The sequence below is a fragment of the Rattus norvegicus genome, chromosome 13 (assembly GCF_021556685.1).
Source record: "Rattus norvegicus strain SHRSP/BbbUtx chromosome 13, alternate assembly SHRSP_T2T, whole genome shotgun sequence".
NCBI lineage: Eukaryota > Metazoa > Chordata > Mammalia > Rodentia > Muridae > Rattus > Rattus norvegicus.
In genome coordinates this window covers 70,157,445-70,172,969 of record NC_141546.1, presented here as the reverse complement: position 1 = coordinate 70,172,969, position 15,525 = coordinate 70,157,445, and the positions used below count along the sequence as shown (strand labels likewise).

The following is a 15,525-nucleotide window of genomic DNA, read 5'->3' as shown; positions in this document are numbered from 1 at the left end:
GCCGGGGCCCATGTGGGGAGGAGTCGGAGTCGCTGTTGCCGCCGCCGCCGCCTGTAGCTGCTGGAGCCGGGTGGGAGTGAGGGGGACACGGCAGGATGAAGTTCGCCGAGCACCTCTCCGCGCACATCACTCCCGAGTGGAGGAAGCAGTACATCCAGTATGAGGTACCCGCGGCTGCTGGGGTTGGGGCGGGCTCGGAGGGGCTGCCATCTCCCTAGGCGCGACCTCCGCCGCTGCCTTGAGCTCCCCGGCCCGGGCGGACTTTGACCCACCGCCGCGGGAAGCCACTGCGGCATCCCCGGCGCTGCTGGCCCCCGGCGGCCAGGCCGTCCTTCCCCTCCCCCGCAGCCCTCTGCCGCCGGGGTAACGGATATGCAGACGGCGGCGAGAGGAAGGGCACAGCCGGGCTGGGGCTGGGGCTGGGGAATGGTGGTGGGAGGCCAAGCCGCAGGTGCGACGGCGGCCCGGGGTCGCGGCGGTTCGGCGTCACCCCCTCCGCACTCACCCTGACCTCTGGTCCCCACCGCGGAAGATCACCCCCTTTGCCAAGGTTAGGTGCTTTTCGCTGCTCACCTCTCGCCAGAGAACCGTGCTCTTGCAAGAAAAACCCCTCCAGCGATTGCCTTCATTCCACCCAGCCCGTCGGCTTACCTCCACTTACCCACTGTTGACAAAGGCTTTGTAACAGGGTTGAAACTTGGTGAAATGTGTATCATCTAATGCAGTGGTTATAGTTTTCAAACGCATCGAACCAATAGTTCTGTTTTGATAAGGAGACGGTGCCTCGTCTTTGTACTGATTGCACGAACTATACAGAATAACCACATCTTTGGGATTTTCACTCTTCTCTGGTTTGGGACTGGAGGGAAGAGGAAGGAGGGAGGAGAATTATTTAAAATTTCAGATTTTTCTGCTAAGTTTTTGGTAGGGAGAAAAAAATCACTGTCATATAAATACTGTACCTTACTTGTGTATTACACAAGTCGTGTTCTTCCTTTCAGTTTCTTCTTCTTGCACAGCTTTTGGACGGTTTTTAATACACATTGTAAGGGACCTTGCATCAATATTGGGAAAAGTAAAGAAGTGAAAACCACTTACATACTTAAAAGGTAGAATACCTGAATGAAAGGGATTTTTTTTTTTTTTTTTAAGCTTCAATAGGTTGTTCTCAGAAGCTAGTAGATCAGCTCCTGGAGAGAGAAAAGACAGCGGATCTGTGACCTCCAGGAACTCACATCTATGGTATGAGCAGGAACAAAGAATATAAAATCAATAGGAACATGCACACACATACTAACTAGGTTTTATGAATTAAGATATTTTGGATTTCCTTTTTAACTTTTATATAAATTTAGTGATAGGATGTTTAGGCAACAGCAGCAAGTTCATTTATTCATGTAGCCATTGTAATAATTGAAGAGCGGGGAAAGGGATAGTTAGGTTAAACAGAATCTTGAAGAGTGTAAAATAAGTTTACTTGTAATATATTGTATTTAATGCCAGAAATGAACGGCTCATTACTAATGCTCTCTTGTCAGTTTCCTTGTAATCTTCCCTTGCCACATTCTGTGAGGAAAGGTCCTAACAGTTCAGGCTGTGGAATTGTTGATTTATTGTCTGTAATAACATTCAGTCAGTTTTAAAGCCTTGGCTAGAGTCCAGATGGTGGGTTTCATTGAGACAAGGGCATTGGGTTTTCATCTTCCTACCAGCACTTTCAGCACCGCTGCCAGTTCTTCCCAGAGCTTAGTGCTGGAGCGCGGACAGTGTGGAATGCTTGCTTCTGGTCAGAGGAGCCGTGGTTGGACATATCCTGAGATTCTTTTTAAGTATTTCAACATTTGACTATTTTACAGAATTAATGTGGACTATCTTGGGCTGGAAGGGGAAGCCTAATTTAGTTTAAAAAAATGCAATTAACCCTTGATTTGTAATGTCAGCTTTGTGGCTGGAGTAACAACAGTGACTCTGGGACTCCTCAATTTACAGTCTATTTGGTTACTATTATTTCTAAATGGTTACTCTAGATTGGTCACAGTGGGACAGAATTCCTATGCTTCTGAGCGACTGCATTATCTTTCTCAGACCAATTATAAATTACTCTTGAAAAATTCATTTATTGTGGATAATTGAAATTTGATTCTACAGAGATTTCCCTACTATGTACCTCCTACCTCAGTAAATTCATCGTTCCATAGGCGAGGTGAAAAATAAGGGGCTCTTTTCTTTGTAAGTTGGAACCATTAAAGACATTTGCATGGGATTGCAGTCTTTGTGTTGTGTATTATTTCCAAAGATTTGGTGCTATTCCTTTAAAAATAGCATAGAGGTATAAGTTAGAATTTTTGAGGTCTGGAAATGTTAGAATGTTAGCTTCCTTAAAATGTTAGGGAAGGGACCCTGACTCAAAAAAAAAAAAATTGCCAGGGATAAAAAGTATCTATATTTAAAAGTCAGCTTTTGCTAGGGAAAAAGACCTTCACTTAATTTTTTGTAGTATGTATTTTTACATAGGGGAAATGATGCTCTCTAAAACAGCAGAACAGACTTGGATTTGTTTTTCAAGCATTGTTGATGAAATTTTGATGTATTACCCTTCGTTGAAGCCTAGGCTGCCTTCTAGTACTCTGAACCAACATGAACTGTTCAGCCTCTTTGTCTGTCAGCTTAGTAAATATTACTTTAATCAGGAGGAGCTTTCCATCTATAATTCTATGTAACACTTAATTATATATAATATTATGGACACACGGCTGCACTGTAAGCTGGCTCTTGTGTATGTTAGCTGTGAGGCTCTGGAGAGAATGTTCCTGCTCTTCCTGCTTTCTTCTTCTTTATAAAAAATACATATGAGGCCAGAACCTTTTAAGGCCTTCCCAAGTGTTTGGCTTAACTTTTAATTCTTTTTTATTCTTGAATTGCTGAAATTATTAATGATAGTAGCATATAATATCCTGAAAATTATTAGTCTTCCACTAGAAATGTGTGCTTTCATAGGCAGAATAAGTACAAAGGAATAGAGAGGCATGGGAAGACCATGTACAGGACATCTAGGCGATACTTTGTAGTTTTACTGGGAATAAACACAAATGAGTAGACACTCTCTTTGTTTCTAATAACCCAAGTACAAATCTCAGTGTGGAAAGTAGAACATCAACAAGTATTTCTAACAGTACTTTAAAGAAATGTGGAATCAATGGTTGTATAGTTCAGAGGTCTATAATAGGTTAATCAAAATTAACCCAGGCCAGTTTCATCCAAACAGACTAGTATGATCAGTTAATATTTTATAGAATATTAACAAAGGAGGCAAATATGTTTGAAGCCTTTGATTGATGATGTGATTTTTCGTTCGAGGGTCCTGCTCATTGGTTTCTTAGGACTAAGAATGACTTCAGTAACTACTGTAGAAAGCATAAGGTACTAAAACAATGAGCTCTCTAGAGTTCAGGAATTGAAAGGGAATTTTAAAGATTATCTGTCTCTTTGCTTTTTCAGGCAAAGAAGCTATGGTATATGAAGGTTAAGCTACTTGTCATCTTTTGAATGTGTGCACATGCTCGCAAGCGCACCCCCACACATCCACACCCCCACACCCCCACACACCCACACACCCCCACACCCTCACATACCCCCATACCCCCACACAGCCCCACACCCTCACACACCCCCACACCCACACATCCACGCACCCACACACACCCACACACCCACATCCACACACACATCCACACACTCACACCCACACATCCACATACCCACACACACCCACACACCCCCACACACCCATACACCCACACACCCACACACACCCATACACCCACATACCCATACACACCCATACACCCACATACCCATATACACCCACATATCCACACATCCACACACTCACACATACCCACACACCCACACATCCACACACACCCACACACACCCATACACCCACATACACCCACACATCCACACACCCACACACACCCATACACCCACATACCCATATACACCCACATATCCACACACCCACACACACCCACACACACCCATACACCCACATACACCCACACATCCACACACCCACACACACCCATACACCCACATACCCATACACCCACATACCCATACACACCCACACATCCACACACCCACACACACCCACACACACCTATACACCCACATACCCATACACACCCACACATCCACATACCCATACATCCACACACCCACACACACCCACACACACACCCACACACACCCACACACCCACATACACCCACACACCCACATACACCCACACACATCCACACACCCACACACACTCACACACCCACACACTCACACACCCACACACTCAGCTAGCTTCTTGAGCACTGTATGTTTTAGTATTGGGAAACAGGTCACATTAGCTGTGTGATTGAACACTGATGGATTCTGAGTAAGCCTCATATGATCTACCATTCATCTAAAGTTCTGTGCTTTGTTATGGTTTAATTAAGTTTATGAAGAGAGAATTTAGGAAACTATTTTAAATTCTAATATGAAATTAATGTTTAAAAATCACCTTTTCAAAAACTTTAGTAAAACGCCAGTCATAGTGACTCCCAGCACCAGGGAGGCAGAGGCAGGAGAATCTTTGTGAGTTGAGATCAGCCTGATCTACATGGTGAGTTCCAAAGTCACATAATGAGACCCTGTCTCAAAAACCAAACCAAACAAACAAAAAACAAAAACAAAACTATAAATAAATAAATAAATAAATAAATAAATACATTAAAACACTAACTTTTTAAAATTGTGTTTTTCCTCTATGACTGGAAAACCCAGTGAAACTGTTTCCCTTGCTGGGAATTGAACCCAGGACTTTGAGCATGCTAAGCAAGTCGCCATACCGTTGGGCTATTCCCCCAGCATAAGCCTTATTTAACTTAAATAAACAAGTAATGGTCACGAGCTGGTTTTCTGTTGTGTGATATGGCAGATGCAGTGCATGCAGTACACTTCCTTATTTTTCAGTGTCAGGAAGCATTGCCACTGTGTTGTTGTGATTCTCATGTCTAGAACCCTCCCATGGGAAAACTTGTGTTGCAGGCTTCAGTGTCTCAAAGGTATTATGTTGATTAGTTAGGGTTCACATGCCTTGCTGGAACTTGTTTGATATTTCCAGTTCAGCCACCCGATGGAGCACAAACCACACTCTTCCTTTACAGGACTTCTGCAAATAAAAATAGTGTAGTATGTTTTAAATAGTGTTGTAAATGATTCTTAGTGAGATGCTTGGCATTCACAAATAGGATTTAAACGAGTGAATCAAAGTTCTCATTGTTCTTTATTGTCTCTGTAAAGTGTGTTAGGGTAAGTATCCTGGTAAGATTACACTCGTCCATCCATTCCTGAGGTTGGCTTTGGATCAGCTTTTGGGTGAAGGCCCAGATCATAAGAACCTAAGACTCTTATTTGACCTGGGGTGACCATGGAAAACCAGCCCTGACTTCACTCCTCATTTGGAAAAACATTTGAGAGACTGAGTTATACTAGCCGGAGGTTTCAGGTATATTTGAATTTTAGGCCCCAAACCAGTATACCCCAAACTCTACAGAATAAGTGAAGAAAGTGTTAAAACTGTTAGTTTAATTTTATGCATATGAGAAGGATGAAATAAAGTTTTCTAAATGTATAGTAAATGGATTGGTGTAGTATTCTGCTAAGGAGGCTACCCACTTGTTTTAAATTCTGAGGGAGTCAGTGTTGTGAGGGATTTGCTCAGTCTTCATGGCCAGCAGGTAGCAGCTATCGCCTAGGTTAGTGGATGATGTGTAAGTTTTAACTGGTCAGCTTAAGAGGACCCATATAGAGATGCTCTAACAGTAATAGCAGTAGTGTAAGCACAGTGACAGCATGATGACAGCTGACACATCTAGAAACAGCCCTCAGCACAAGTAAAGTAGCAGTACTTTGTTAGAGCTGACAAAAAGGTCTCAAATATTTCAGTTATTTTATTATGGTAACCCTTTGAAGTCAGAGTTTATATCCTCTGGCATTCGCAATTAACACACATCTCAAGTATGCTTTGCTAAGTTCTGTTTTCAGTTTATATCCATCATAATTTAGTTCAAAATATAAACAGTTCTGAACCTTTGAAATACTATGATAAATTATTAGATCAAAAATACTCATACAGGAGAGATTTATAAAAAAGCCCTACTTACTGAAGGAGGTCTACACTATTAGAAAGAAGTTAGATCAGAAATAAGGTACAGCTCTATCATTATTTATAAATAGTGAATAAATGGTCGTATGTGTGTGTGAGATGTAGTCATGTGTAGGTACAGGTGTGCATTACTTGTGTACTTGGGGTATCTTCTCCTATCCATCTCCATCTTATTTATTTTTGAGATGGTTTTAAAATGTGGCTCTGGTTGGTCTAGAGCTCAGAGATCCACCTACCTCTGCCTCCAGAGTGCTAGAATTAATGGTATTCTTTCTTTCTTTCCTTCCTTCCTTCCTTCCTTCCTTCCTTCCTTCCTTCCTTCCTTCCTTCTTTCTTTCTTTCTTTCTTTCTTTCTTTCTTTCTTTCTTTCTTTCTTTCTTTCTTTCTTTCTTTCTTTCTTTTATAGCCCTGGCTGTACTGGAACTCACTATATAGATCAGGCTGGCCTCAAACACAGAGATCTGCCTGCCTCTGCCTCTGCCTCTGCCTCTGCCTCTGCCCTCTGCCCTCTGCCCTCTGCCCTCTGCCTCTGCCCTCTGCCCTCTGCCCTCTGCCCTCTGCCCTCTGCCCTCTGCCCTCTGCCCTCTGCCCTCTGCCTCCTGAGTGCTGGGAGTAAAGGTATACACCACCACACAGAGCTCCGCCTTATGTTTTGAAGACAGGTCTCTCACTGGACCTGGACCTTGTGGATTTGCCTAGACTGGCTGGCCAGAAAGCCCCAAGGATCCAGCTGCTTTCACTGCCCCTGTCCTGGAGTTACAGATGCATGTTGTCATACTGAGCTTTTACATACGTTTTGGGGATCCAGACTCAGGTCTTCATGATTGTGCAGTGAGCTCGTATCCTCTAAACCATGTCTCCAGTCCTTAGCCCCAGCTAGTGGTCTTTTGAAGATAGAAAGATGGGATGCAGTCACAGGAAGTAGAAAAGTCTCTGTCTCTGTCCTCCCCTCCCTTCTTCCTCTCCCCATCTCTTCTTCCTTCTTCACTCCCCGTTTCCAGAAAGAATTTGATGTATTCTAGCTGACCTTGACTCCCCGTGTTGTCAAAGATGATCTTGAACTTCTGATCCTCCTGCCTCTACTTCTAAAGTAATGGGTTTATAGGTATGACCTACCACTCCCAGCTCATGCTTTACTAGAGATTGAGCCCAAGGTTTTTCATGTGTGCTAGACAAACACTCTTACCAATTAGGCTATATCCCTAACCCCAGAAAGTGTGCTTTATAGGGACTTTGTTTTTTATTCCTTAGAACAATGTTTTTCTTTTTTAAATGCCAAAACTGTTTGGAATCCTTAAAATTACAGAGGATACCAATGTCTATTGATATAGAATATTAGAAATTAAAACAGGAATGTTTAATATACAATATACAAGCACACTTTTTACTAGCTGCTGGGGGTATAACCTTACATTTCATGCAGCACCTGAAACTACTTTTTGTACTTGTGGGAGAAAGAAAAAAAACAAATGAGTGATAGGATTATGAAGATTTTTTTTTTTTTTAAATACAAGGTCTCACCATGTAGCCCCGGCTAACCTCGAACTCTCAGAGATATTCCTGCCTCTGCCTCAGGAGCTTCCCTGGTGTTGGAATTAAAGTCATGTGCCATTGTGCTGGGCTCAGAAGTGTCTCCTTTGAAAGTTAGGAGATTGCCTGAAAGAAAGTGTTCAGTTCTTACAAGAGGATAAAAGACTCCAGTAGGGTGAGAATTACCCCGTGTCTGTTACACAGTGAAGGTCCATGGAGAAGAAAACTTCGGCTTCCCTGGGTTTCATCATCTTTAGTTCCTTTGAGTAGCAGAAATATGGTCAGCCTGTCTTAGGAACAGAGCTAACTACTCAGCACTGAGTACTTAGGGACTAGGTATTAGTTGCTTTGTTATGTTCTCACACTGTTTTGCAAGGCACATATTATCTCCATTTTACTTGATGAGGTAACTGAAAAATTAGTCAGCTTTCACAGGGCTAGTCTCTAAGTCAGTAGCGCTAGAATTTGAAATCAAGTCTGTCATCCTGTGGAGCTCTTACTTTTGTGAGGGAGTGTTAACAGCAGCAGTGGTCGCAGTAATGTCGGTAAGGAGGACAGCTGTTATTTATCTATTTATCTATTTGTTTATTGAGGGCTCATTATGTCAGGCAATGTGGTAGTCATTTTAAAAACATTTCTCCTAAGAGCAGGCTGTGTCTCAGGAAGGGGAGGCTGAGCCTGTAACTATATTGGTGCTCCTAGTTATAGGTAGCTCAGATGAGACAGTAGGAGCCTGTGTTCTTAATTCCTACATGGTATTGCTTCACGAAAATAAATGTTTATGCATACATACATACATACATACATACATACATACATACATACATTCATACATACGTGCATTCAGGCCTCTTCTGACCTGCTCTTCAGTACCACTGACCTGTTGCTGTAACTCTTATCTATAGCATATCAGCTGGGTTGGAAGGTAGTAGAGCCCTCAGTAGGACAGAACTCACCCCTATTTCCTCAAAGTGATCATAACATGGCTATCCAGCTAATAAAGGATCTTATGACAATGAATGAAGGGAAAGGGGGCTGAGTTATGGTAAAAGGAGAAAGGTAGGTGTGAATTATGTCACTATGAGCTATTGATTCGCCTCAGTTGTGGCAGTTGGCTTCAAGGCTTATGTCATAGGGTGTTAGACCTTAAAGGAACTTTCAGTTCCCATTTTTGTTCAGGTGAGAATGGAATCATAGAGATTAAATGATGAAAGTCATTTGGCTTGGTCAGTGGCTGAGCTGTTACCATGATTTATTTTATTAGTTTGTGTGATTAGGCAGAGAACAGTCTCTAAAGCCAGACTGAGCAGGTTCAAATCGAAGCTCAGCAGCTTCAGATAAGTCACTTGACGTTATTTTTTCTGTGTGTTTGTGTGTGTGTGTGTGTGTGTGTGTGTGTGTGTGTGTGTGGTGAGTACACACTTGAGCACGGAGGACAACTTTTGGGAGTTGGTTGCCTCTTTCTGTCTTGGGTCCTGAGGACTGAGCTTATGTCAGCAGGCTTGAATGGCAAGTGCTTTTGTTGTTTGTGTTTTCGACACAGGGCTTCTTTGTGTAGTTTTGACTGGCCTGGACAGGCTTTGTAGACCAAGCTGACCTAGAACTCACAGATCCTTCTCCCTCTGCCTCCTGAGTGCTGGGACTAAAAGCATGTCCCACTACTCCCAGTCTGCATGGTAAGTGCTTTTACCTGCTGAGCCACCTCCCTGTCCCAAATCACTTGACATGTTTGTGCTTTGGTTTCTTTTGTGTAAATTAGCAATAATGATAGTACAATTCTTATAGGATTATTATGAAAATTGTCATCTCCACAGTTCATTTGTTCAATTGACATTTCCAAAGTCATTGAAATAGTCTCACTGTGTAATTCAGTCTGGTCTGGACATGCTAGGTAGGAACTCTGCTACTGAACTACAGCCAAGCTGGTTTTGAACTCTTGACACTCTAGTCTTAGCCTCCTGAGAAACTCCTGCAATTGCACATATACTGTTGAGGATTAAATGAGTTAAACACTAAGAGTTCTTAGAACAGTGCTTGGCACAACGATACAGTAGAGACGTTTGTTAGTTTTCTTGTTTTGAAAGAGCTCAAGGTTGTACAGCGCTTGCTTAGCACTGCTTATATCAGGAGAATGAAGCCTCTGTCAGATGTCAGATGTCAGATGTCAGATGGAGGGTTTCTAGGAAATGGCTGTGTTCATTTGAGGTAATACTTGCACCGTGCCTAGTATTCGTTCTAATGAACTGTTCTTAGCTGTTTTTATGGGCACTGAGGAAACCAGGCATCAATGAAGACGTGACCGTGCATTTATTTTAGCTAGCCTGTGTCAAGGTATTCTTTAATTTTTAAAATTGAGATGAAAATCACATGCACATTCTTAAATGTGTCCAGGTGTCTTAAGTGAGCTTCTCATGGCTGACTTTAGTTCTTTGCAGTTTTATAGAAAAAACAATATTTTACCTTAAAATTAGTTTTAGAATTGAAAAGACCTTCTCAATGTCTTTGTTTTCAGAATGGACAAATCGAGGGCATGCAGGCCAAGGCATGGGATCAGTCTTGCAAAGAGCTGCTGAGGAGCTGGCTGTAGGACTCTGGCCTTTTGCCCATGGCTGACCCTCACTGAGGTTTAGCATGGTCATAGAAATAGTGCCTTTTTGTTGTTGTTTTCAGTGAGGGTTTTTTGCTTTTTTTTTTTTTTTTTTTTTTTGTACAAAGTAATACATGTTCTGTGCTAATACATTTATCTGAATCTAACCTATTTATCTTAGGGTTTTACTGCTATGACCAAGGCAAGTCTTATAAATGACAACATTTAATTGGGCTGTCTTACAGTTTCAGAGGTTCAGTCCATTATCATCAAGGTGGGAGCATGGCAGCATCCAGGCAGGCATGGTGCAGGAGGAGCTGAGAGTTCTACATCTTCATCTGAAGGCTGCTAGTGGAAGACTGACTTCCAGGCAGCTAGGATGAGGATCTTAAAGCCCACACCCACAGTGACACACCTACTCCAACAAGGCCACACCTTTTAATAGTGCCACTCCTTGGGCCAAGCATATACAAACCATCACATTATTAGATCAAATTAACAAACTAAATGCTTTTTCTGTATGCTAATTAAAAAATTCAGTGAATGGTAAGACTCAGATATCAGTGATGCTATTTACTTATCTACATAAAATAACCATAGCACCATTTATAAGGTATGATCACAAGTAGAAAGCCATTTGAATTAGGAGATAGAATGGAGGGTTTATAGACCTGAGGGTTCAAGTAGAAATAAAGGGAAGACTCAGGAAGGTTAAAAATGATTGCATATCCCTCCATAACATAGCTGTTTGTTTTGAAACATAGGTAACATGTGCTATATGACACTAAATCTCCCACCTCCTACGGCCCAAGTTGCCAAGCCAAAGTCATGGCAAATGTGTCTAGAACAGTAGTTCTCAACCTGTGGGCTGTGACCCCTTTGGCAAACCTCTGTCTTCAAAAATAGTTACATTATGATTCATGCCAGTATAAAATTACAGTGATGAAGTAGCAACAAAAATAATTTTATGGTTGGGGGTTCACACAACATGAGAAAAAAAAAATATATATATATATATTTAAAGGGCCACAGCATGGGGAAGGTTGAGAAATACTGGTCTAGAAGATGTTAGAGTGTGCATTAAGCACACTTATTATTCATGCATGCCCCTCTTCCTTTTAAAGCAACAGTAAGACAATAGTGACAATAATAACCATAGCTAATGTTTATTGAGTGCTCTGGTGGGCCGGGCATTTTACATTTAGTATCCAAGGTAGGTTTGTTAGTTCTGTTAGAAAACACTGATTTTTAGGCTGAGCGGGTTGGCCAAGTTAGTGTAGCTACAAAGCCCTCAGTGCTAGAATGCAAAAGCAGGTGTGTTTTATTTTAGTGACTATTTCTAACAAGGCGATGAGCAGTTGGGATCATGGGGGTGCTGAAGGTAAAGCCATTGAGCACTAATTTCTAGCCTTTGAGGAATTTTTAACTGACATGGTCTTTAATTATTGTATACAAGTATTACATGTATAATACATATGTATTTGATTTTAGTAAATATATTGGACAGTTTATAGGATGAACTTGGAAAGGATCTTGGGATGGATTAAAGGGCCTAGAACACTTAGTGAAAACACTAAGATATTTTCCGGGTTGTGAGTTGTAAACATTTCTTTACTTATTGACAGAATCTCAGTTTGTAGCTCAGAGATGCCATCCTCCTGCTTCAGCCTCCTAAATGCTATGATTATGGGCATGCATTTCCATTCTTGGACCATAAAAGAATTTAAAGAGATGACACAAAGTGGTATATGTGCATTATTTGTATCTTAAATGATGCTTTATGATCTTTATGATATAGATTATGATCAAAACCAGGAAAACCATTATCAAATAGTATAGTAAAAATTATAAAGACTTGAACCAATGTTTTATTTAATCAGTTTTATATATAGTCTACATTTTAAATGAAGTTGGTGTTTGTTAAAATTAATGCTATATCTTTTTTTCAGTTGGTATATAGTGTTTCAGTGTTACTACATAAGACAATGATGTGTGCTGTCATTAGTGGCTTTTTAGTATTTGATGTTACAAAGTAACATTTATCAGATGTGTACTGTGTGTCAAGCAGGTAGTATTGTCCATCTAGCATCTAGCTCACTCTCTGTCATAACTGCTCTTTATGTTTGTTGAATGAAGTTCTTGTGTGATCTTTACAACAGTCCTATTGACATATAAGTGTTTAACCTATTTTTGAAGAAAGATAATCATACTTTAGTAGTTGTACAATGTCACACAAGTAGTTTAGGATGAATCAAGATTATGAACTCATTTGTATCAGTCCAGATTCTATTTTTATTTAAAATAAACTTTTTTTTTTTTGGTTCTTTTTTTCGGAGCTGGGGACCGAACCCAGGGCCTTGCGCTTCCTAGGTAAGCGCTCTACCACTGAGCTAAATCCCCAGCCCCAATTTTTTTAAATTATAAATAGTCACTTCCCCCTTCTCTTTCCTCCTTCCACCCCATTTTATGCACTCCATCCCCTTGCTTTCCCTGAAATTCAATTCTGCTAGGATTATGGTGGGTTTCCTGTGCACTGGTTCTGCTGAGTGTTAAAAGGGTTGAAGAGGAAGAATGGGTTTGTGAGAAACTTGGTAGTTAGGACTCTCAGGGCATTTGCCACAGGGACTAATAAATGCTGCTGGAATTTGAATAAAGGTGTCATTTGAGGTCAGTGCCTTACTTGGGAACACTTCTTCACTGGTTGCTAAGAAGCTTCACAGAATGCCTTTACTTTGGTAAATTCAGTGTGCCCCAAGTTCTGTCTGAATTTGATCTTTTCACTGACCCTAGATTGATGGGGCTTGGCCAATGGTATACAATTAAGTGGTTGACTGGATTTTGTAAGCTCACAAAGGAGTGATAATGTGTAAATACTCGTGTGCCGAATTACTCATTACACTGGGGAATGCACTCAGCACTCATACGCTAGTGAAAACAGGCCTTCCTTGCCATCATTCTGTTCTCTGTTCTCTTCACCAGCCTGTTGAGAGGAGGTAAATTATGAGGCCAGCTGAGCATGTGATTAGAGTTAGCTAGAGTTATGGTACACTCATTTCATTCTACAAGCCCAAGTTTTTGTGCTGTTTGGGTACATCTAATTTGTTGAGTAATATCTTTTTTACTGAAATATGCTTGGATATGCTGCCATGGTTACTGTTTTGAGATGACTTTCACCTTTACTTTTATTACTGACCTCTCCCCTACTTTATTTTTTTTCTTTTCTTTTTTTTTTCTTTTTTTCTTTTTTAAGTTAGTGTTGTGCTGGGCTAGAGCGATGGCTCGAAAGGGAATCTACTGTGAGCCCAAAGATGATCTGAATCACATAGTAGAGGGAACCAACTCCCATTGGTTGTTCTTTGACCTCCACACACTGCTGTTACAGATATGCATTCACTCACACATTTTAAAGACTGTTTTAAAAAGACAGTGTTAATTCCTGTCCTAGCATATACATGTTTTGTTTATAGCTTTGTTTTTTCCAGAACTAGGACTTGAACTCAGGACCTCGTGCATACTATACAGGTATTCTATCACTGAACTACATCTCCAGCTTTTGCCTAGTTGGATTTTAAGCCATTTGAAGTCTGGCTTTATTATTTAATAGTTATAAACCTTCTCTGAATCTTAAGGTTCTACCTGTAGAACAGTGTAAATTGCTCTTCAGTAATTGTGATACTGTATGCAAAACACCTGGTCTGTATGTTATTGTAGGCAATGATGATGATGATGATGATGATGATGATGATGATGATGATGATGATTATCAAACTAGGGCAGACACTTGACTACTATAGCTTTTATCACTAGAAGGGATGTTATTTGGTTTTAAGGAAAGCAGCATGGGCACTCATCTTGATTTGTAACTACATTGTGCAAGGGAACTTGCAGTGATACAGGAAATGTTCAGTATCTGTGTAGTCCAGTATGTGGCCACAAGTCACATTTGACTGATGAGTCTTTGAAATGTGGTTCCTGACACCACGGAACTGAATATTTAATTTTAGCTAGTTAAAAATTTAATAGTAACATGTGGCTAGTGGCTACTGCAAAGCTCTAAAACTTTTATTATTCATGGCAGTGACAAGGGGAGAGTATCCCAATTTAGATTCCTTTTACTGCTGCTGATATACCTCAGTCCTTGAGTCTGGGTTTCCCAGCATCCATGGTGGTAGATGCCAGTGTTGGTAGGCTTGTTGAATCAAGGTCTCACACTTGGACTGTTGGAGATTGTTTCTCAGAGATTGGTCCGATGACTCTTGCTTTAGAGTCACTCAGGCTGCTTGTAAAGCAGAAATGCAGGTTCCTGTAAAGGTACTGCTGAGAAGCCTGATTATCAGAGTCTAATACATGGGACCCACATAACTGGAGGAGAGAGCTGCTGACTTTTGGAAATTGTCCTCTGTCCTCTGCTGGCACACTGGCATTTGTGGGATCCCCACCCTGGATGGAGACAGACCCCCCCCCACACACACACTTACATACAAACACACACACAGTCCCTATAAGCCAATTTTGACTCAGAAGGGTATACCTTTCCTTTATCTTTTGTTTTGAATCTTTTTTTTTTTTAAGCTGCTGGCCAGAACTTAAGCTTGGGTTTCTTCACACTCTCTTAACCTCCCTTATCTCTCGGGGCTGCGTGCCTCTATGGCGAGTGGCATGGCTTTTATCTTTCTCTCCTCCATTTTACTCCTCTGGGTAGCTGCTTAGGTGCATAGCTTGTCTGCTCCAGAGTGGTTTTCTTTTAGACGCTAATAAGATTGTTCTTGAGCTTCAAAAAATTAAAATAAAGAGGGTAATTTTGAAACTGCAGAAATACTAGATCCTGCTAAATCTATGGAAAGTAGAATTTCTGGCCTTAAGACCACATATTCTAATTGAAAAAACAAAACAAAACACACACAAAAAACCAACTTTTTGAGATGATTCTTATTATTAAACTAATTACATCTATTCTTTTCACTTATGAAAATTTACAAGATTTATACATTTGTTATTTCTCTCTCTCTCTCTCTCTCTCTCTGTGTGTGTGTGTGTGTGTGTGTGTGCGTGTGTGTGTGTGTGTGTGTAGTTTTACAGTTAGCATCTTTATTGGGGAGACTTAATTTCTAATGTTGCTCATGTTCTAGGTTCCTGAAAATTTTGTTGTATGTCTCACAATTCCTGTAGGCATATAGGAAGAATAACTCCTTTGTTAGTGAAA

The 15,525-nt window shown here is 41.0% G+C and overlaps 1 protein-coding gene across 1 annotated transcript in view; it reads left to right on the top strand.

The window, feature by feature from the left end:
* Xpr1 (xenotropic and polytropic retrovirus receptor 1) overlaps positions 1 to 15,525 on the top strand; it is a 139,317-nt gene continuing 123,792 nt past the window's right edge. The window contains 1 exon segment of the mRNA NM_001105992.1: positions 1 to 164. Within this exon segment, the coding sequence (NP_001099462.1) occupies positions 96 to 164 (69 nt within the window). The 5' untranslated portion in view covers positions 1 to 95.